Source organism: Aulonocara stuartgranti, assembly GCF_965226115.1.
Source record: "Aulonocara stuartgranti genome assembly, chromosome: 16".
NCBI lineage: Eukaryota > Metazoa > Chordata > Actinopteri > Cichliformes > Cichlidae > Aulonocara > Aulonocara stuartgranti.
Window position 1 is genome coordinate 25,784,390 of NC_138952.1, and position 24,769 is coordinate 25,809,158.

Genomic DNA, 24,769 nt, shown 5'->3' on the forward strand with positions numbered 1-24,769 from the left:
AGGGAAAATTGATATTACAGCCTGAGCCTAATGTGTTTAACTTGATTGAGATTAACGTCCCCTTTGCTCACTCTTTATACGTGATGAAGCAGCGTCTGGCAGCTGCCTCAGCAACTACAACCTGAATTATAACTCATGAATGAGCCTGAATGATGAGGTGGGAACAGTTTAAGACTTTCAAGTTTTGCTGTGTATTCAGGCGTCTTTCTGCTGATTCTTTTTTTGAAAGATACTCTGGTCTTCAACCAATTTTGTTACTTAATTTGTATTAGCGAGAAAAAAATTAAAGCGAATGAACTAACAAGCAAGTTTGTGCATTTTAAACCAGCTCACATTGCTCTTACTACACTCTTCTCTGTGCCCCTCCACCCTTAAAAAGCAACAGAGGGCTTTTCTCTGAGGCCCTACACATACAATTATTTGCTTATTAAACTGGAAAAGGAGGACAAGCTATTTCTGGCAACAGGGGTCAAGAGGTGACTGGCTGCTGGAAGGTTTTCAGGGTTTGGATGGGCGTGAAACTCTCCCAGATAGATTGTGAGGGGAAAAGATGAACAACAGCGGTTCAGAGGTAACAGACATACACTTGTGTAATCCTGTCAGCCATGACTCCAAAACATTTGATCACCAGAGATCCCAACACTTGTTGTAGTTGCTTAATAAAAATGTTCTTGCAAATGTGCATGAGTTCTCGAGGTCTGCTAATAAGGTTGCTGTTCTTTGAGAACAGGTTCAGTACTGACAGATTACCAGGAACTGCGACACAGACTAGAACAACACGATTTTTTTGACTGGATAAAAATTGGACCAAAAAAACTCAAGAATACCCAGGTCCAAAACAAACATTTGTCCAGTGACTTGTTTTGCAGGTCATACCTGTCACCATCTCCCCTCACTCCCTGTCTGTACTCAGTGTTCTCACACATATCTAGAGTGACGCCACAAACTCCTCCTGTGCAGCCGAATATTGTTTGGAACCCATGGGCATTACTTTATATTCTAGTGGACACAGCAAATTTTTCAAACATATTAAATATGTAAGGTACGGAGAAAGGTGACAGATTTAATGAAAGTGTTACGATACTAATGTTTCCGTGTACATATATACATATAATTTCATATAAGAGCCATTTGATGAATTCAACGCCCTTTAAAGCTTCTTAGAGGAGAACAAACTGATATAATGATCTCTGCTGTTAGCTACATTTAAGGTCCTGAGCTAAAAGCTAAAAGGTGCAACTGCTGCATCAGTGCAAAAGTTTGGACAAGGAGTGACTTAGGTGTGTGTGTGTGTGTGTGTGTGTGTGTGTGTGTGTGTGTGTGTGTGTGTGTGTGTGTGTGTGTGTGTGTGTGTTTTGATGTGGTGTTCTGCAATAACAGGGGTGTGTGTACCCACAGACATGTAACTTGTGTGGGTGTTGCAGGCACGTGAGCATTTGTTGTCATAGTAATGTGAGATGTGAAGGAAGCAGCCGCGTCCTTTCACTTCACTTTCACTGAAGGTAAAGGGTAACATATTTCAAGTAAAAAGCTCTGTTGGTTTCATCTCAAGAGATCCCAGTTTGTGTGTGTAGACGGAGGAAAAATGTGTGACTCCTTCACTTTGAACACTATGTCACTCCTGCTTTGTATTTATAAATTAAAAGTGCAATCCTACTAGAAAATGATGCATAAATCAGACTTTATCAGTTTTTACATCTCTTTGTATGTTTGAGTCTCTCTGTGGTGGTTTTGAGCTTTGAGGTCAGCTTTAGTGTCTCTGTGGTTGTTTTGTTCATCTTCTTTTAAACTTTGACGAACTTGTAACTTAAAAAACATCAGAGCAGTCATTTCAAATTTCTTAAGACGCTTTAGTTCTTAATGAATCTGGTTGCTGGTGGGGATGATTTCCTAAGAAGTAACACAACAACCCCCACATTCAATTAATTCACAATAACTGTCATTGTCCATATAGTTATAGCCACATATTTCTATATGGTTTCACTACACCAAAAGGTAAGACTATAGCTTTGATATTAACAAACTTTCTTATTATCAGAGGATGTGAAAGGTCTTTTCCTCCTAAACACAGGTCAACAATGAGCAGTGCATCACAGTCACTTTATGAATCAGGGAAAGTTGGGGTTTTCGGTGGATCATAATCCAATTTGTTTTTGATTGTTAGCAGTAATTGACATCCTGACACATTTCCATTAATTACAGTGGCTGTCACCGACATCACGCTTCTCATCCGTCCATCTTTTTATCTACTTCCTCTGCCGGCAGCTGTCAAAGGACTCTGTGTTCAGCTGGGTCACCCAGATGGGGCTGACTCTCTCTGCCTGTGTACACCCCTGATGAGGGCCAGAAACGTCACCATCCCATGTGACTTGACTGCTGACATGAAATATAGGAATGACCTGATAGCATCAGATGGGAAGCGGACTCAGAAGGTCATAAACCTCAGTGTTTGCCTCTAATGTGAAGGAAGGACTACAGCACAAACATCACAATATAGAAACTGGGAGCAAAATTTTGTCTTCACAAACTGAAAGCACTCACAGTTACAGAAAAAACTAATAATAACTAATATATTACACTGTCTGAGACGCGCATAAAGATGTTGATTTAGGGGCGTCGATGTAATGTGCATATATATCTCCACATTTAGTCCACAGTTAGAGAAGCCCTAGCACTGAAAAAGGGTAACTGACCTGCTGCAAGCACATGCTGCAAGAAACAGTGAAATTATAGGATTTATTTTGGGGGGGGGGGGTAAAAAATGACCCCAGGACAACAGGAGGGTTAAAATTGTACTTAAGTAGCTCGGTACCTGGAGTTTTATTAACATACACTGCTGCTACAAGTCAAGTGACATGTGAGCCGAGGTGGAGAGGATCCTGCTGAGCAGATATGTTAGACATCCCTCAAACACGATCCTCCTCACTCAGCTCCTTGTGAAAGTTTAGTGACCTGCAACCCGAGCACAGGTGAGGCTGGAGCAGCATGTCAGAGGTCAGGGGGCCAGCAGGTGAGGGGTCGTTCCAGCGTAAGCCGAGGTGAGTTTGAGTTTAGAGACGAGGGTGAACCAGGTAACATTTATTTACAGTGTGAGCCAGGATGGAAGTACGCATAGTGCAGGGAAGCACAGTGAAGAAGATCTTATCAGAGCATTTCATCCATAAACAACTCGCATTCTTTCACCCTTGCTGTGCACGATCCTCTCCCTGCAGCTGGCTCAGAACTGTGCACATTTTGCTCAGCTCATTTGTTTGTTCAAATGATAAAGACACAAACTGTGGACTTATCTTTTAGGTACATGTTACCTAAAAGATAAAATACACTACAGGCATTATAAGCTGGAAGTGTGCTATGACATGCGTGGGTGCTGGCATGCATCCGCGCCATGAAAATTCTTGGATGGCACTGGGAAGGTGCAGTGGTCCGTGAACCCTGGCGTCACAGGGACTGGAAAGTCAAAACATTTAAAAGCAAGCTGTGACATTTTATTCCCAAAATTTTCGTCCCTGCAGCTTCACTGGCTTCCTCCTGAGGAGGCGTGTCACTTGTTGAGCCATTTCCCAACCGTGAATGAATCAAAGTGGATCCAACGGATCCAGTGTTTGGCGTTCGGGCTCATGTTCTCATGACTTAACGGGAAAACTGAGCCAGAACAACAAGTAATAAATGAATAAATAAACAGTGTGGCAGGCTGGGTTGGCGTTACACTACCTTAATGATGCTGCTCCGGCGAGGTGCCGCCTTCACCGACTCCAGCAGGATGGTATCAGTGTCCTGGCCGCCGCCGCCGCCGCCGGGGAGGATGACACCGCTGCGCCGACCGCGGGGCGCTCTCTGTGGAATATAGTCGGGCGCTTCGTCGCTGCACAGCCCATCTCCACATCCATCACGCTCAGACATGTCGACGAGGATACGGAGGAGTTGATTTAAAAGTAATTTGAGAGGGAAAATTAATCAACTCGTCGGATCTGACCCGAATAAAGTTTGCCTCTGCTGTGCCTGGATGCCATTTAAAGATGAAACGAGTCCTGTCTTCAGCACCGACAGCAGCAGCAGCTCTGTCCGCCTGGAGGAAACTAAGCACCCCGGTTTCCTTGATTGTGAGCAGACTCTCTCAGTCGCTGAGCACAAATCCGCGCTGACTTCAGGCTGTTAGTCGGAGCTGATCTCCACAGTCCATGTCCGCTCCAATCAGAGCATCACATGCGCGCGCAGACACACTTGGATGAAAGCTGAACTGATGCGTCCCCCGGAGACGCGCAACAAGTCCTCTCCGTCTCCCGTCCGCCTCCTCTGCTGCTCGAACAGCGGGACTACATGGGAGCGCGCGTAAAGCTTCGGGGAGCGCCTTTTCTTTCTTCCTTTCTTTTTTTTCTGCTGCTGAAGAGAAAATGTTGGAGGACACTTCAGAGTAGAGCCTGCGTGGCTGCGCAGCTCCCCTGCCTTCTTCCCACAGCGCGAGGACGTCAAAGTGCGGAGAGGAGCAAACCTAAGCCTCCTGGCAGCGCGTCGCTCTCACTGAAACAGCCGCTCCGGCTGTGCTGGCTGCACTCAGACCAACAAGAGCCCACTTTTGACGAGGACGCGGAACACAACTGACAGTCGCGCCGCCTCTCGCCCGCGAACCCCTCCCTTCACCGCTTCCACCCAGCTCCTCCCACACGCCGGCCAAAAAGCACGAATGACGCGCGGAGCAGCCAGTGCGCGCGGCGGCTGGGGAGATCCGAGCCACTCAGAGCCTCCGATAGGTGGACGACCGAGTTCACGGGACCGAGAGAGACTCCTAACACTTCGTGGGGAGGAGCTGACAGGACATTATGTGGGCTAATGTATTGGTTGTATTTCCCAGCTGAGCCTAAATTTAAACCATTTTATCCGCACAGAGTTAGCAAATCATGTCCGATGTGCTGAAATGGATCATATATTTGATTCTAATTAAGCTCAGCTCCTGGATTAGAGGAGGAACAGATTTTACGCATTCAGTTTAGGCAGGTTTTCAGTGTAAATGAATGCTTTTATCAAAATGTTGTTTCTGGTGTTTTTCTTCGCTTACCTCAAAACTAGATGCAAGCAGAGCAAAAGAAAAGTGATGTGTTAACTCTGACTATAGTCTGATGTTTTATTGGCAAAGAATTCATAAATAAACTGGCCAAACAATAACAATGAATAATAAAAGTAACATTTAGGTTCAGGTCTGATATGACGGGAAAAAAAGCCTTTATACCTAATGCTGTTAGACATCCCAGGTTACACATATAAGTCCCAAATATTGTAGAACATAGCCTGAAAACCAGATAATGAAACTAAAAAAAATCCACTGAGCCTCTCACATCGAATCTGAACTTCTTTTTTTAGTGTAAAACATATTTTTGACCCACTGAGAGGAATGCGGGTAAATGGGAATTTCCCATCAAAACAAGCCATTTCATCAAACTACCCAGGAGGACCAACCCGTCTTCTGGGTTTCATGGTCAGGCAACTGAGAACTGAGACAGATGTGCTTCAAGCCTGACCTATGACCTCTGACCTTTTCAGTGGATGCTGATTTAGAGTGACAGGCAACCAGTAATGACTAGTGCAGAGGTGCAATAAAAGTGTGTTACATTATTCATTCATTACAGCAGCAGCCTCTTCCAGGGAGGTCAGAGATCAGGGTCAAGAGGCAGCAACAGGGATTTACTGCTCTCTCAGTGACGTATAAACAGGGTGAACTGATGCAGACAGATGCCACAAAGTATTGGGAAAGACGGATGCAAAACACCCATCCATTTATTGTCTCGGGCGAGGTAAACCCCGGACAGCTGACAGCCTAACACACACGTCCTTGGACTGTGGAAGGAAGCCGGAACCCCAGCCAACCACATTATTCAAAGCAGGTGACAGGTGCTGACCATCTGATTTAGATACTACAGACAGAAATCATCAAGTTGGAAGCTTAAAGAAAGGGTAGAATTTATCTGGGAGAAAAATTAACAAGTCTTCATTTCATTAAAAACAAAAGGTATGATCAGTGTCTACATAATTCATCCTCTGGGGAACAAGAATATCTGAGACATCTCAGGGCTCTCACTGCCTCGACATTTTATTAATAACCTAACATAAACCACCATGAGGTGCTGAAGAAAAGTCAGGAGATCCTCATAATCCATAGGATTCATCCTCTGGGGAACGTGGCTATCATGTCATTAAAAGCAGCACTGCTAAGCAAAGGGATTATCATCATACATCGAAAGTGTTTGCTCGTCGTTTCCTTTTTTACCTACCACGTGGAAAATCCCTGGTTCAATCCTGGTAGGAGACACAAATCTCTCTGGAGTTGTGGCAGGAAGGCTATCTGGTGTAAAAAAAAAAAAAAAAAAAAAGAAAGAAAATCTGTTGGTTCAAACATGTGAAGCTACCTGCTGTGAGTAAGGGAGCAGCTGAAAGTCACTTTATCGGATTCATCCTCTGGGAGTCATGAATATATGTGTTAAGTGTCATGGCAGTCAACTCCAAATACTTTCAAAAATTATTTTTAATTCGAACTCATCATGAAATCCAAACAGTCTTATTCGAGGAGCCTAAAAATCCCAGTTTAAATAATAAATAATGTGAAATTTGACTGCGTTTAAACAGGTGTGACTGTGAGCCTCTGCCATTATATATCAACAATATTCCTGTTTAAGCAGATCCTGCAGAGAGAGTATACTTACAATGCTCATGTGAAATAATATACCTTTATGCCACAAAGCCAACATGAAAGAGTCCTAAATCCCAGCTGAACTTCAGCACCTTTCTCATGTAGTGGAAACACTTTGAAGCTGGTCGAGATTTGGCTTAAACTCACTGAATCCCCTGAATTATTATTTGAAGGTGTTCCCAACTGAGTAGATATGAATGTGTGTGTGTGTGTGTGGCTGGACCTTTAGCCACACAGCTGTGGAATTTGGTCAGTGGGTGAGGCCTATTAGTGCATAAAGCTGGCCAGTGGCACCTCGCTGCTAGTAAGTATGCAAGCTGGTTTGTTCGGAGAAAGAAGGAATTCATTTGTTTATATTTTCCCATAAAAGGAGAGGAGGCACAGATTGTTGCCTTGTAGTTTCCAGGTTTCATGAAAACTAAGCCCATCCCAAGGAAGCTGATGACTTTTAAAGAAAACATTATTATATATCAACAAATTTTATTTGTTATATACTCAAATGCCACATAAAACTGCCACTTTGTATTCATTTTCATCATGAACAGCAACGTAAAGGTATATCACATGAAAAGAGTACAACCAGACATTTACCACACCTCCATCCATCCATTTGCTTCCGCTTATCCTTTTTTCAGGGTCGCGGGGGGCGCTGAAGCTTATCCCAGCTGTCATAGGGCGAGAGGCGGGGTACACCCTGGACAGGTCGCCAGTCTGTCGCAGGGCTAACACACAGAGACAGACAATCACACTCACATTCACTCCCGCATTCACATCTATGGGCAATTTAGATTTTCAATTAACCTATCCCCACAAAGTGCATGTCTTTGGACTGTGGGAGGAAGCCGGAGTACCCGGGGAGAACCCACGCAAACACGGGGAGAACATGCAAACTCCACACAGAAAGATGGTGTGGAGATGGTGGAATTGAACTCACATTTACCACACCTTCAAATCTATTTATAGTAGTATAAGGTGTATGAGATTAGGCCTATTAGGCCTATTTAAACTATGAATTCTCCAACATATCAGATGCTGCCTGAACATATTGTGACACCAGCTGTCTGAAAATTGCAGATTCCAAAGTAGACGTTTGATCTGGATAATGATCTTAAGCTGACCAGCAAATCCACCAAGGAATGGCTCAGAAAGAATAAGTGGAGGCTTAATGAATGGCCTCGATTTTAATACTGTTGAAATGTCACGGGTGACTTTAAATAGCCGTGATTTTGACAGGAGCCTATCATATGTGTTGCAGCTGAAGGAATTTTACAAGGACAGCAGTGGTGCTATGGGTGAGCTCTGAGGGTCAGGGCCATCGAAAAAGTTAGCTGAATTCATACAATCATATTTTTACAAACATAAATATAATTATGTCATGCAGGTTGGTAATGAAAGTGTTAACGATCCACATTTGCAAGAAGTTATTGTTGGAATAACCCAGCTCGGGTTAATGCAGGTAACTGGTCTGTCTGAAGACACTAAGACCGCGGTGGTTAAGCAGATGATGAAGAGTGACATTTGTGATTTGGAGGCCAAGTCACACATTGGGAAGTACATGTGATGAGACTTGACTTTGAGCTACCTGCAGTTTAAATGAGTTTAAGTAACACAGACACCTGTTCACAGTGCACTTCAAGGAGCACAGATGATTATTTTCATGCCATGTGGGTTCGTCACCCCCGTCCACTCCTTTTGGATGGCAGTAACTGACCATGGAAACACTACACCTGGAACGCATTCCTACCTCTTCTTGGTTTGGTTCAGATGGCTGGGGTGACAGCCACACATAGCACTGGGACATACTGTGGTATGCACTAGATCAGCATCCTCCTCAGCCTTTGGGGGCAACCAGAGCAGCTACTCTTGTCTAGATAAGAGGAATGTTACACCATATACCCATTAATTTATTTAAAAGAACAATTTACTGACCACCGAACGACAGAAAAACTCCTGATCTGGCCAATATTGACCCCCTCTGAACCACCATGGGTTGCATCTGAGGCCTTGACACCACAGCACCTCCCTTTATTATCATTTCAAACTCTAGTTTCTGTTTAATAATTACGATTACGTCGTGTTTTGGTAGCGTTTGCTTGTGTTTCTTCATTCTGTCTATGAGCACGATACCTTGAGAAACTTTGAATGCATGCTGATAAAATGTGTTAGAGTTGCAGAGCGAGCCCATGTTAACATTAAAATCTGGCTTACAACCACCAAGGCCTTCAAGGTCATCTTAATGACTTATTGGTCCAAAACTGACAAAAAACCTTGAAACTTAGAAACTATAATTCTATGACACTAAGTGCGCCGTGTATTGTCTATATAATGTCTGTAAAATACTGTACAAGGGGGCGTCGGTTTAGCTCAGCAGGGTGAGTGGGCAACCACATGCCTTAAGGACCGCGAGCAGTATGCCCGGGTTCAAGTCCAACCCCCGACCTTTTGCTGCATGTCTTCCCCTCTCTCTCCCTGCTTTACTGTCTCTATCAAAACCAATATGGGTAGTGCTGTCATGTTTGACCTTTGACCCCTCCTTAAAGGGTAATAGATTGATCAGAAGGCCTTATTCCAAAATGTATTCAATTCATTTTTCACCTCAAAATTCTGCACACAATAACCCATAAATGACAAAAGTTTACTTGAAACTCTTGCAAATATATTAAATATTATATTTAAAAAATAGAATATACATCATTGCTTATATTTAAAACTTATAGGCAAACAGGAAATGCTGCATGGGGATTTTATTGTGACTTTGTACATTACTGTAACATAACTGTTAATTTATCATTTAAATAGATGTACAATAATCCTGAAGATTAAAAACTTTGTTCTCTCAATATTTATTGTTTCCCTTTTATTTTAAACGGTTCTCAATATTTGTTGCTGCTGCTGGCCGTTTATTTAGTTATTTATTATATCTTTTGTCAATAATATCTCTTTAAACTGAAAAGACCTTCAGGTATCTGCACAATGCACATAGACCACACAGCATTTTCATACACAGATACAAATTTTAATGAAATATATGCAAATACTTTTTCTCTTTTCTTTCTTTTTCAGTTGAATGTGTTGAAAATGTGTTGCACTCACTCTCAGTGCCTCCAGGTGTGCCAGTGCTGCTGATTTCATGAATCCACCTGTGCACCGTGAGAAAATCTCTTTCCTGCTTTGTGCACGTTTCTATCAAAGAGATGAATCCTACATTTTATAATCGTGGCTACGTTTGTCTGCGAGCACAACACATACATATGGTTGTTATTATGCATTGTGATTCAAGTTGAGGTCAGCTGTCTTCCCTTGAATTTGTTGTGTAGCAGGTGGCAGTTATGCAAACCACATCATTCTGTTTCTGCTGAATAAAGGTTGCTACACCAGTTCGAAAGCTCTTCCCATAAAGCAATGTTATAGAGATTATGGTATCTGTTCCTCCAGATACAGTTTTAAAGATTGTGTATGTTTTTTTTAAGTTACCACATTCCTTTGGTTGTACATTTCTGTTTACACGGTGTGTGTTTTTAATATGCACAGTAGCACGTACAATGTCAGGGTTTTTCAGGTGGGCGGAGGTGTAATCACCGTTGCTTGTTTTTAGACATGTAATAGATAGCGTGGTACTTATTGTTCTGGTTATGAAGCTTGTCTCCATGATAACCAGGAACATGGAGAAGCTTGTTTTACTGTTACTGGAGTTTAAATCTATTTTAGTACAAAATCATTCAAAGGAAAATCTCTACTGTAGATTTAAACTTTTCCATCCTATTTCATCTGTTCAAGGCTGTGTTTATATTAACAAAAATAAATAAAAGGAACAGCTTGACATTTTTGTATCATATTCTGCTGTATAAACAGTATATTGTGGAGCCAAAATGCAGGACGCTGGAGACTGGAGGTCAAGGAGGCAGCAGGCAGCGATGAAGGAGATGGGGCACGTCACGATTCTCCTCTGGAGGCTGGCAACCAGCGAGGAAGACCGTCAAGTGGTTCGGTTGAGGACTGACTTTGACCAAGCCAGCAGCAGAGGTGGAGACCCCCTAAGGCTCATGTGACGTGTACATATACAAGTTTTACAGGAGCTCTGTGGGTCCTGGAAAAGTTGGCACAGGATACTCAGAGGCTAAAGTACTCACAAAACACAGAGCAATGAGAGACAACACAACAAAGGACAGACACAAACTGAGGGTTTAAATACACAAAGGCTGATTCAGTAAATGTGGAACAGGTGAGTTAAAAAACAGGTGTAACCAATCATGGGAAACAAGATAAAGGAAGTAAAAGTCAAAGCAAGACACGAGCGACAAAAGATTATCAATATCCAACAGGAACAAGAACAGAAACGGAGACTTAACGAGAAATAAAGTATGAATAAAGTATGATCAATCAATCAATCAAATAAAAGGAAAGCAATATAAACAAAACTGTACTCAGGAACTAAGAGCTTCAGACTAAATGCACTTAGGAAATACATGAAGAAAATATAGTAACAGAAAGCAAACAGAAGATATTCAAATAGACACAAACTATAAAGTTTATCTATGAACTCCTGGGTCAAAGAGACGGGAACATGAAAGAGCATGAAGAACTTTATGATAGTGGGAAAAGAATAAGAGAAAGCAGAGAGGAATCTTTTCTTATTAGTTATTTACATTACTGTAATTATCTCACTATTTATTCCTCAGTATTCAGAGCAAGCACTGACACGCAAAGGACGTAGAAACACAAAAAGGAAAATACACAAATCCGCGTTTTTCTTACCGCTAAGTTGGATTTTTCTGCTTCCTTGCAGAATATTTTAATAGTCTCTGTCTTTTTAAAGGGAACAGGAAGAAAACAGAATCAGCTCTGAAAATGTTAATCTGACGTCTTTAGATGGTGGTGAGGCTCAGCCACCTCGTCAGAGCCTCAGGCAGGATGCAGTGATTCATTCATCAGCTGTTTGGGAGCAGTGGCAGGAATCCAGGAAGTTTTTAATATGGATGTTGCATGTGTGACTTATTCTTTCTGCTTTCTAAAAGTTACGAGTGAAAGTCTCTAAGTTACTCTGTATTCTAAACTTGAAATGCACTTTTTTTTCCCTTTGTCTTATCAATCCACTGTTCTCATCCGTCAGATCGTCTGATTTATGCTGAATTCACCTTCTCCCACATAGATGTGACTCCACAGCTAAGCCCTTTTTTTGCTGACAATGTCTCCCACCCCTCTTTTAGGCAATAAAAGTAATTTGAATTGATTGACGCTGGCCTATTGGTAAATCAAATTATGTATTGTTTGAAAGCACAAAGCCTGACTATTCAAGCTGTGTAAGTTATTTTACCACAGGGGCAATAGCTTCCTTGTAACAAGTAGGCGTGCAGAGCAAAATGGTAGCTAATTGGCTTTCCTGTTAGGGGGAAACTGGATTTAGCATATGGGTAAAACAAGAGAAATGTTCCCAAGGTTCCAAGATTATAATCTTTTTTCTAAAGATTTATTAGTCACCCTCTTTAAACAAAAACAGACAGAGAAAAGGTGAATAATAAGGCAAAGGTAGCATGACCCATGAAACCACAACAGAGACAGACAGGTGTCAGGTCACGTGCAGGTAAACTGGAATTGTGCTTTTCTTTATTTTCTCTCTAGTGTTCTATTTATGCATGCTTAAATTAAATATGGCTAAGTTTCACATGATACAGGTCTGCGTGTGAACAAGTAATCTCAATCTTCCACTCTTGGCTCTGTCTGATGTCACAGTGACGTCCTTAATACGGTCGCATCAGGGTTAAAGTGAAGGGAAGGCATCTAAAATATTTCAAGGTGTGACGTGGCATCATTTATCATTTAGAATAATAGGTTTACTGTTGTTTTTAATAATGTGATCTTTTAATGTGAGGCTTTTAATTCATGCAAAAAGAGCTAGAAGATGATACGAGGCCACTTCTCTCCAAAGTGGAGATTCATTCAGCTTCCCGTTTGCTGAAACTTGGAATTCCAGGCTTATGACTGACATTCAAATGTGAGCACGCTCACTGCTGCTGCGACTTGACAAACCAGTTTTGAGAAGAGGTGCCAGCTAAGTTTGTGCTTTGACTCCTGGGTGACACTTTGCAAAGGATAAAAACGGGAACATGACTTTGCTCCAGAGTGTCCCTCTGCTGAAACTCGTGCCTTCATGCTATGCTGCCACCGCAGTGTGAGAAAGTCAGAGTAAAGGCTTCTTGCAGGTGTGTAAAATGTTGGTCAGCATAAGGTAGGGTTGCCAACCGTCCCTTAAAAAACGGAATCGTCCCGTATTTAGAAACAAAAGTACACGTCCCGTATTGAGCTAATAAGGGACGCACTTTGTCCCGTAATACAGTGAGAATCAAAAGTAGTCTATAACTTTTAATGGAATTAACGCTTTGTTTGAAAACATAATTCCCAGCCCCTCTCCTGCTTTGTGACCAATGAGCTGACAGCACACTTATGACAATTCGAGTATGACAATTCAGATTACCGCTCATCTCATTGGTCGAGGAAAGGTCGCTTATGGAGAAAATACCGGAAGACAACAGATGACCACAACAAGAAGCATGGCCAACAGGGAAACAAACGCCGACACTGCGGTGCAAGTCTCGGACGACAGTACACCTAAAGCTGGGCAGACACTGTGCGATTTTTCAGTCACGTTATTCAGCTCCTGCTCAAACTGCACGATTGACTCGCAGGGGTTAGAAGTTTGCAGGTCACGATGCAGGTCTCACACTATACCTCCCGATGCTCTGATGCGACCTGAGAGCTCACACTGTGCCTCCATAACATGAAGGTTATAACAGAAAATCTGTCGCTCGCTCTCTGTCTTTCACTCACACAGACACGCACACCACCACCATCAACTTTGCTAAATTGCTAATGAAAAACATGATCAGGCAGCTGTGAATGAGCAGCAATGTAGATCCAACTATTTTCACGGTTGTTGTGGTCGTGATAATTTTGTGATGCCACATCGAAAAGGCTCGGATGAGCTTTCCAAAGTTCTACAAGTTGTGCCTCCATCGCTTGTGTCCAGATCACACGCTGCACAGCCGTGCTGCAACGTCTTTTTCACCGACGTTTACCTGTTTGCGCGTGAGCAGTGTGAGCGGCTGTGTTGACACCCTCACGAGTGATTGATGATCGGGAGCTGGTCATGAGATGTTAATCGCTTCTCGTTACCCCACGTATACTACACGATTCACGATGAAGGCCAAAATCGGGCCGATCACCAAATCGGTCGCACGACTCAAAAATCGTCTCAAAATGGGCCAAAAATCGCACAGTGTAAGCCCAGCATTAGAGCAGCAATGTTTGTTCCCCTCAGAGAAAGAAAAAAAGGCTGCGAAAGTACAGGGAGGAATGGGAAAAGGAAAACACCTGGCTGGGAAAATGCACGATAACGCCTATAAAGCGCACTGCACTGTGTGCCGGAGCACTTTTTCCATAGGCATGCTTCTAATGGTGGGCACATGAAGAACATGAGGGGCGTGAAAGCTCGGGGAACCCTTAACCAATTTCTTGTCCACCAGGCCACGGCAGAAGCAGATATGGTATGTAAACACTGGTTTGTTGTTTAAACCCTCTGGTTAAGGTTAATATGGGCATGTGCAGTGAATATCAGCGCTATGTGGCCAGAAGTGTGATAATATAACTTATTTTGTGTAATAAACAACTGCAAGGATAGATGATTACAACAAATAGATGACTAATACATAAAAGTAATACATAGATGAATAATGATGATGACTTAAGATGCGTAATCATAGGAACAAGCGGGTTTACAAACAGGAGCAGCTGATTAGCTTTAGAAAAGCTGAAATAATACCTCAACTGAAGCCAATTGTACTAAATGCACTGTATGTGCACTGTTACAAGAATATTTTTGTTCTATTGCTTTCTATTAATTTATATAATTTTAAGTTAAGCAGGACAGAGTTCTTTTAAAGAAAGATTTACTTATATTCTCAAAAGTTAAGCATGACAGGCTTCTGTTTAAGAAAGAGACCTGTTTTACTGTGTTAATGTTGTCATTTTGAGCTAGAAATAAATGGCTAAATGATCATTTGTTTCCCATATGGTCATATCACAAAGAATATGCATCTGCTTAAATCAAATTCAAGTCAAATGGTTAAAAAAATAATTTCACACACAAAAAAAAGAGCTACCACACTGGGAAGGGTGAAGACAACTGGGTTGCCCGGCCCTGGCCACGAGGTGTCCCTTATTTATTTTTCAGGGAGTTGGCAACCCTAGCATAAGGGTGCGTGCTGTTCTCGTCAGGACCTTGAAAAACAAACTCCCGATGCTGAGAAACAGCTCATGTGATCCTACAAGCTCCTTCTCTGTGTCATGGAAACTCTGTCTTTAGATACATTCGCTCTCTGCAGTGTCTCACGTTCCTTTTGTGCTTTATCAGATCTTATTTAACATGCTATGAGTCGCTACTCTCCCTTTGTTTGCCACGCAGCTGATCAGCCTCGTCGGGGGAGCTATCTAAGAGTGTGATTGAGCTCCCACTGACGTGGGATCGTTGTGTGAGACTCCATGTCAGTGTCTTAGTGTAACAAGTTCAGTGTGTGTATGCCCGCAGTTTTATAGTGTCCTGGCGGCTGCTTCTATTGTTTCCCCCAGAGGAGCGTGGAACAGCAGAGAGCAGCGAGCACGGGGAGTGTGGTGACACGGGAGCGGAGAGCACTAAACACGGAGTTTTGGGAAAAGTCACAGGAGTCAGGGGAGCGCACTGGGATTTGTTGTGTTATATTTACTTCACTGTAAATAAACGCACTGTTCATCATAAAGAGTCCAGCACTTGGGTCCTCCTTCCCCACATCCCCACGGTCTGCCATCACACACCGTGACACTGGGTAAAAAATGGTGTGAATTAAAGGACTCTGAAATATCTTTAAAATTGCACTAAAGCACGATGGAGGTGGCATCAGGGTTTGCAGTTGCTTTGCCTCCTCAGAGCCTGGATGCAATCATTGATGGTGGAAAACATGAAGCTTTTTGACAAGAGAATTTGAGGGCAGCAATACACCTGAAGAGTAGGAGGCATTAGGTGATGCACAGGCCACAGCCTCTGGAGCTAGAAAATCAAGCTGATGCTAAACTGCCAAACAGCTGGAGTTCCTCTAATGGCACCTGTCTACTAGGCCTCCCATTAAAACTGGACTCGAACTCTCAACCATGCCTTTGCTATTAGTGCCTGATTAAGGAACACAGCTTGCTGTGAGGTGCAGCCTGCCCATTAAGTTTTGTGTGGTGAAAATTCTGGTTTATTAATGCGTTACTGGTCTCTTATTTGCATCCACGTCTGTGTGTCAGTGCACCCATACAGTTTACAGGAACAGATAGCTAACCGTGCTTGTTAGCATTAGCTGATAAAGAAAGCTACTCTGGGGTCTAAATATGGTCAATTCTGGCTTCAGAAAACCAGCACGGCAGCAGCTGAAATGCTAACATTGAGGATTCAATAAGCAGAAAGCAGTGAGCTACATCACAGATGGAGGATCTTTGAAATAGAAAAAACAATCATGATTTCAAATTAGTCCTTTATAATCTAAACCCAAATAAGATGCTGAAAGTTGGGCATTTTACCAAAACATATGGTGACTGACTCATTTTGGAGATACACTTATGTGTACAATAGCTATTCATATCTTGGTTTGGCTTTTGGAGAGCTGTATGGCTGACTATCTTTATACAGTCTATGGTGTGAGTTGGTGCATAGCAGTGACAGTGAGTACATAACAAGGACTGTTTGTGTGCAAAATCCTGCTGCTGTCATCACCTGCACCATCATCCATGAAGATGACTAAGCCAGGTCCAGAGGTAGCACCCAGGCCATCACATATAACACCCTGCATGCTTGGTCTGATGAGCTACTACAGTTTGGAACACACTTCCTTTCCCTTTTTGTCATTTTTCAAACTGGTCTCATCTCCACTACCTCTCTGCACTGCTGTTGATGAGAGATTTAAATCCTACAGTACACCCTCTACATGTCTGATGTTTACCCTTCTCTTCTGTCTGCATTGGCCTTGATCAAAATATTTTTCTGCTATCACATCCAGCAGGTTTCCATGCGTGACCTGTCCCGTGGTTCCTTCTTTTTTTTCCCTGCTGCTGTACTTGGCACATCTATTTTCTGCTCTGTTCTTGTCTTCTTTCAGGCAAATTCTTCTCCTGCTAGTTCCTTGCTCTTCATGTTGCCTTCTGGCTCCAGTTATAATCTCAGTAGATGAAAAGAAATCTGCCTGAAACACTACTCCACCTATCAGTCAGCAGATAACCCACTTATATACAGCTTAAGGTGGAAGCATTGACACAGAACAGCTATTTCTGTATGTGTTAAGACCATCAAATCAAGCCTGGTAAATAATATACTTTTTTTTGTTGCTAAACTGGGCTTTGGTGCTTTACTTCTGAAAAAAAAAAAAAACAATTTTCCAAGTTTTCTCGAATATTCCCTTGTGCTGTGTATGCTGCCAGGTGTGTGGGGGAGGATCTGTATGTCAAAGTGTTCCGAATGCTCCACAGGGAGTACTCACCTGTGAAGAAGAGAAAGAAGAACAGGTGTTGAGAACTGAACTTCTACATATCCCAGGGTGTTTTGCAAATCTGTCTCTCTCTGTCTCCTGGGTCAGAGTGACAAAAGCTTCCTACACCTGCACTACAGAGCAGCTGTTGTTCACCAAATTGCTGTACACAGAATGAAGGAGTTTTCTTTCTTCATAACACGAATCTCCCTTTTCAAATGTCTTCATGTTGTGTTCTGGTTCCTTTGCTCAGAAGAAGTACATTTCTGTGGCAGCTTTTCAGTTCAATTCAATTTTATGTATACGGCGCCAAATCACAGCTGTTGTTGTGATTTGGCGCCTCAAGGTGCTTTATATGGTAAGGTAGGCCCTACAGTAATACATACTGAGAAAATCCCAACAATCATATGACCCCCTATGAGCAAGCACTTTGGCGACATTGGGAAGGAAAAACTCCCTTTTAACAGGAAGAAACCTCAGACAGAACCAGGCTCAGGGAGGGGAGGGGCCATCTGCTGTGACTGGTTGGTTGTGAGAGAAGGAAGACGGGATAAAGACATGCTGTGGAAGACAGACAGAGATTAATAACAAGTACTTTGAAATCCTTTTCTTACCTCTTAAGTCAAACATCTCTCAAAATTAATTACACCTGTGTAACTGTTACAGAATTAAGGAACAAGTTAGCTTAGAATTCATGGAATTCATCCAGTCATCAAGGAGAAAACCCTGTGAACAACACTTGGCAACAGCGGGGAGAAAGAACTCCCTTGTTAAAGGAAAAAACCAAGCACAATCCAATATCACAGCAAAGTGTGTAATAGATAGGCCAATTCAGCGTGTCTGTTTCACTCTTCACCTCTCCACAGCAGGAAAAAACCAGAGTGGAGAGAATTTGCATTACCAGCAGAGCAGAGGAAGGCATGACGTACATTCCAGGGTCCTTAATCACCAAAAAGGATTAAGCTAGGTGGCTAATATGTATGTATATGTAAACCAATGACTGTAGAAAACATGGACGACGCGACATTGTGCAAAAATGAAGCCAAAATATCCCGCTTGTGGAGGCTGCCATCTTGCATTTTTGGAGTCTGCGCAGTAGTGTCTTGAGGTGGAGCGACTGTGTCACGCTCCCGCAGAGTAACAGAGTAACATAGTGTACGCTGTTAAGTGCCAGGAGGATTGCCAGGATTTATACATTGGGGAAACCTAACAACCTCTGGCAAAGCGGATGGCACAACACAGAAGAGCCACCAGGTCAGGCCAGGACTCTGCAGTCTATTTACACCTGCAGGCCAGTGGACACTCTTTCAAGGATGAGGATGTACACATCCTGGACAGGGAGGAACGCTGGTTTGAGCGCGGAGTCAAGGAGGCCATTTACGTGAAAAGGAAAAGACCATCTCTGAATCGAGGAGGGGGCCTATGGGTACATCTGTCACCATCTTACAATGCTGTGATTGCAGCCATTCCCCAACTCTCTGTGAATGGGACTAATGGACATTGATCAGTGGCCATTGATCAGCGGGCCTTGATCAATGGTTATGAGAATTTGCATAATTATGATGAAGGAACTGACCTCCCAGCCCATTGTTCCTTCACTGGGCTGGTTTCAGTCATTAGGCAAATGTACTGTTTATAAGATCAGGGAAACCTGCAGTCAGCTGAGACTGAAGAAGTCACTTGGATGAGTGACGAAACATTTCTCCCACTGAAAACGCTACGTCCAGATGAACAGAATCAACTTTTGGAGATTTACTTACCTGGATTATTGAGCATGCATCAAGACGCTCAGGATGTCAGGTTAAAACAGTCGTTCGTGTCTTTGTAACGTAAACGCTGGCCCTCCTCTCAGAGCCTACGCTCTATCTGCTATTCCCAAACAGAGATACACATGTTAGGTGTGGCTGTGTGCAGACAGGAATAGGACCCAAGGTGCAGACTCCGGAGACAGAACTTAAACCAAAACAGTAGTGATGGCCCGCTTGAAGCTGACGCTCCGGAGCGTGTGTCGAAAAAAACAACACACTGGTTCAGAAGCACTGTGTCGAGGCTTGCTTCGTTTGGCAAAAGTCACGTGACCAGTGACGTCCGAAGCTTCATTACGCACGTAACTGCTTCGGTACCTGATTCAAACGGATATAAGGAAGTGAATCATCCACGGGATTCGTGGAGTGTGTTGATGGTGACAGATAGCGACGAGGTGATCATTCCACTGACAGATATGGAGCCAGCGAGGAAGAGAGGACGTTCTGGCGTGTGGGGATATTTTGAGTTGATTTTGCTCAATTCATTTTATCTGCCGAAGTGAAAAACTTGAAATGTCCAAAATCATGTTTTCATAATGTAAATATCATTACAGCATTTGACTTTAGGAACACTTCCATGTGAATTAAAGCTGATGAAGACTACAAAAATGTATTTGACACTATACGTACATTACATTGCTACACAGTTTAGAAAATCATTTTGTTTATTGTTGTTAGGTGATAGTCTGCAGGACCCAGGAATACCTGCATATCTACCAGCTTGCAGTGTAGTTCCTGCACTCCACAGCCTCTTCTGTTCCATGCAAGTGGATTTTCTCCAGGGCAGGAGAAACTATTTCTAAGAAAAGAAACAGACTCAGCCAGCGCACAGTAACACTAATCCTCTTTTTAAATGTAAATAACAAAAGGGCTACCTGACATAGATCATGTTTTTACTTTGCAAGTTCTTGATTAGGGGTGGGTTTTGATTATCGCCTTTCTGATTACAATCCATGCTAAATTGAATAAAGTGATATTGATTCATTAAAATCCCGTGTCGATTTGTAAATTAACGTTATTATGCCTGAAACGCCAGCATCTCAGGTTAAACCTCACAACATGTCGTCAAACACCATGCAGCTAAAACAGTAACTGGGAGCAGGTTTACGGATTCTGCATACAAACGTGAACACAGAGCGCGGACCCGACGCGTCAGAATCAGATTTTGGTGCGTCGTCGGGTCCGCGCTGTGTTTGCCTCTTTTTTTTTCGCTGGCTTCTGCAGCTGCAGGTTTCATAACTCTCTGTTTACATCTCTAATTAAGTCTCACATGTGTCAGCTTTCTTTTAATAGATACGAAATTATGGATATATACTGTTAAATGATCAGAATTGTAATATTTCTGACTGAAGCAAAACTTTCCAGATTCCAATCAAATTGAATCGGATCCTGTATCGAATCAAAATGATTCTACAAATCAGTAACGATGCAGCCGTACTCAGCTTCCTAAGCATTTTCCCTTTCCAGTTCACAATCAATCCCACCCCTAGGTCAAAAATATGTATAGGACAATTGGCCTAATCTAATATTTTGTATGAACCTGTCCAGCTGTCCAGTGATTAAACGACAAGTAGATGGAGGCAGGACTTCACAGCAGGGGCATACTCCATAATGTGCTGTGCAGTCTCATATGTATATTGTATATGTTGCTCACTTATTGTATTTACCAACATCAAGGAGTTATGAGCAAAGAAAGGTCACACCATAGTGCATGTTTAAATAGGGAAAGTTTATTGATCAAAATGTATTACGCAGATACGCATTACATTTTTTCAGCCCCCCAATCGAGAAAACAAAACCAATTACATGTTCAAAGCAACGGAACGGTGGCCCAATATCGGAGAGAACTCCACTCTTGAGTGAGCAGTGATAATTGAGCAGTCCGTTTTATTTTGCAGATTCAAGCTGCTCTTCAAAGTTTTCACCACCAGATGTCACCGGAGAGGACTGTGTTGAAAAGCTTCGAGTAATGAACCGTTTTTCAATACAAGCTTCAGTGCTTCGGAAAGCTTCATTTGGCCATCACTACAAAACAGCTTTAATGCCGAACGCAAACATCATATAACTAGAAAAAACTCAAAATAAACTTACACCGGTGGATGAGCAAAACACACAGCAACGTAAACAGTAGATCACGACACAGACACAGAGAAACACTGGGCTTAAATACACAGAGGGAGCAATCAGGGAATGGGTAACAGGAGGGAAACACAGCTGGGGCAAATCAGGCCTAACGAGACAAGAGGAAGCAAAACCAGACACATTAACATCAGACATGGACTTTCAAAGTAAAACAGGAAACACATAACACAGACTGAACAAAGACACAGACTCATATGCAGGCACTACAAAGGGAACAGAGACGCAGGAACAGGGCAGACACAAACACTGACTGAACACGGGGATATAGGAACTTAGGATACACATAGACGCGAACTAGACAAGGGGATGCAGGTGATAGGGGAGACAGAGCAACTAAAGAAGACAGAGACATAAGCCATAAGACAGAACTCAAAGAAACCAAAAACTAGGAAGTATAAATAATATCAAAAACTCAAAAACCCTGGGTCGACGACCCAGGCATCCTAACAACACAAGTTTCTCCATGACTGCAGCTGCCAGTCAAAGCTGTTATGATGACATTACACCCCAATTTAACATCGCCACGGTAGGAATTAGAATCAAACTTATCTGTCAGGGATCCTGGGTCTGAGCGACCCAGGATCCCTGAGCAGTTATGAATTATTATTATTATTATTATTATTATTATTATTATTATATTTGGTGTTGCTGCCCTTCTCCCTGTTTGCGTGTGTATGTGTTTGTGTTTCGGTGGGCGCCTTCAGGCCTGGTGGGTGTGGCCCTGCTGACGGTCTGGCCACACCCGAAGCCACACACCTGCTGCTGATCAGGCCTCGTCAGGGGAGCTACTTAGGAGAGTCTTGGAGCTCCCACCGACGTGGGATCATTCCATGAGACTCTACGTTAGTCATCCAGTTGAACTGAGTTAGTGTGTATGCCCGCGGTTATATGTGTCCTGACGGCTGCGTCTATAGGGCTTTGGAGTTGACGTCACGCCGCAGTGCATTGTGGGATCGTGGCACCATGTCAGAAGGCCTCAAATCAAACACACTGTGTTGGAAGCGGGACTGCCAGAACCTTGCTTAAAATCAACGCAAAAGACAAAGGGCTGTATCGCGACCGATTGTGCCCAGACGCCAAGAGATGATACTTGGAAAAAAATAGCGTGCATCGGTAATGTGGACCCGTATGAAATAAGGCAGTGGAGTGGAAACCCAGACAGCCTACCGCCGTTGTCCTATCCCGATATCTTCGCTTACCCTGTCTGTGGAGTCAGCGCATACACGGCGAATCATTTTCGGAATTATAAATTCCTGGAGACACACATCTAGTTCTAGTTGGGTACAAGATTTGGCCGTTTTTAAGCCTCCACGTTGTGAGTACGTTGACCATATGACCAAGATACAGCCAGGTTGCCAGCTGTGCGTTGCCATGTAAATAGTTTGCATTTCATGTGTATGTACTTGCTAAGTACAGGTGAACAGATCTTGAATAAAAAAAATAAACAATTTTCTTTTCTGTTTCATATTTCATATGCTGGTTTGCCTGCAATAATGCCAAATATTAAGCTACTCCGTCAACATGACGTGATTCTATAGCATCACACATTACGATGTTTTATCTAATTATCTATGACCTCGGCGCATTCGAAATACACTAAAAGCCTATTAAGAGAGATATGAATTTATTTAGAACTCACCGGAAAGAAAATGCTGCGAGCAAACCAACAAAAAATTGGGGATGGCAGAGAACTCGATATCCGCTCATCTGACCGCTGCAATCCAAGCCTGACATCTTCGTTTAGTAATATCGGATACATGAAATCCCTCCCGTTGCCTCCAGGAGAGGAAACGATTAAAAGTGAGCCCATTTTCCAGCTTCTTGCCTTCCCTATCGTGTGATCTAACGTTGCAACCGACAACACAGCACGTACGAACCATAGCTGACGCTTCCGTGTACTTTCTTTGGCCTACTGTCATGGCGGGAGGGGGCGTGGCCCAGCTCCCGTGATATCACGCTCCAAAGCCCTATTGTGTCCCCAGGAGAAGTGTGGAGCGCCAGACAGCAGCCAGCACGAGGGGTGCTGAGACACGGGAGCAGAGAGCACTGAGACACGGACTATTCACAGAGAGACACGACACGGGAGTCAGGGAAAGAGCACGGGGGATTTATTGTTGTTTTGTACCATACACTGTAAATAAACGCACTGTTTGTACATAGAGCACCGCGCCTGGGTCCTCCTTCCCCACACCTCCCACGGTTTGCCATGCTAAACCGTGACAAAATCAGTGTGATGAGAACTACTGATAACAAAAGAAAGAGTCTTTGGAAAAAATTTATCTGAGGAGAATTAATTTATTTTAGTCCCATCCGCTAACATGGAGGAGGCGGGGTTTATGACCTATACCACAGCCAGACACCAGGGGGCGATAGAGACGTTTTGGCTTCATTTTTGGGGAGCTGTCGAGTTTTCTACAGTCTTTTGTCGTGTCCAAATTCATGGGCTGCATCCTCCTGAGGCCGCATTTGTAGACCGATTACGTCACAGCGACGCGCCGAAGGCTGTCCAAATTCGTAGACTCCTCCGAATGCAGCCGACAAATGCGTCCTCCTTTTCCCCGAATTTGAAGGATGGGTCGGGTGTGTCCTTCGTGGCCTACCATATCCCAGAATTCATAGCGCGGCCCAGCCAAACTCCAGTTTCCAACAATGGCGGTCGCTACTAAGTTTTAAAATTACTCATACTAATCTTTCTGGGTCACAAAATAAACTTTTAACATATTTTCAGGCGAGAAAGTAGTTGTGTAAACATCAAATATCTGCTCGGTTTATCAAGATATCGCATATTTGCAAAAGTGCTTCGACGTTTTCGGAGGCGTCTGCTACCCACCAGCTCGATAGCTAGCCGGGAGCTCGAGGGTTACTGATGCGGCCGAGAACGGCACAACTCCCGGCACAACTCCCGGCACATCATTTTCAGATCACCGCGGACTTTCGCTGCTCGGGTTAAACGTAATATATAAGTCACTTAGACAGCCTAAAAATGTTATTGTTGGGCTTTTTTCAGTGTTTTGTTTGTTCGTGAGTAAATCGGTTTGGCTGAGATTAAAGTTAGTAGATTAGATTAGATAAAATAAAACTTTACTAACCCCCCGGGTGGGTTCCTCCTTGGTTTTTACACAGCTGACTAAACGTCAAACAGAAAACTGATTAAACAGAAGTATGAGACAGTCGAGAATTTACGCCAGTGTCCCGTTATATTTTAGATAGCAAGGAGCAGACGGCTGAGTTTATTAAACTCCACCGAGACAGCGGTGACGCTAATCAGAAGGCTAGACCGTCCAATTTCACGGCCGTTTACTTCCGGCCTACCCGACCATCTGAGGACCCGGCCCACGTAGACCGCGAAGGCCGGGTCCTGAGGAGGATGCAGCCCATGAATTTGGACACGACCTTTGATGTAAACATGTAGTAATCTCTCTTTCAATGCTTTTCCTGCTGGCTTGAAATAAAATATCTCCCTCTGCTGGTACTGCAGCTTACTGCAACTTCTGCATGCGTCTCTTTCACACGCAAAGTGTGAAATGGACACGGTGACCTGGTTGTGGAACATAAAAAAAAGAATAGAATCATAAATGAAACTTAAGTAAATACTGTTAGCACTTTCTTCCATC

General features: G+C 43.1%; 1 protein-coding gene and 1 long non-coding RNA gene across 2 annotated transcripts in view; one reads left to right on the top strand and one right to left on the bottom strand.

Annotated features, from left to right (window-relative positions):
* plcl1 (phospholipase C like 1) overlaps nt 1-4,988 on the bottom strand; it is a 137,304-nt gene extending 132,316 nt beyond the window's left edge. The window contains exon 1 of the mRNA XM_082507610.1: nt 3,712-4,988. Within this exon, the coding sequence (XP_082363736.1) occupies nt 3,712-3,900 (189 nt within the window). The 5' untranslated portion in view covers nt 3,901-4,988. The remainder of the gene's footprint in view (nt 1-3,711) is intronic.
* Nucleotides 1-24,769, top strand: part of LOC309690544 — a 130,600-nt gene that overhangs the window by 38,135 nt on the left and 67,696 nt on the right. The gene's annotated exons all lie outside the window — the stretch shown is intronic.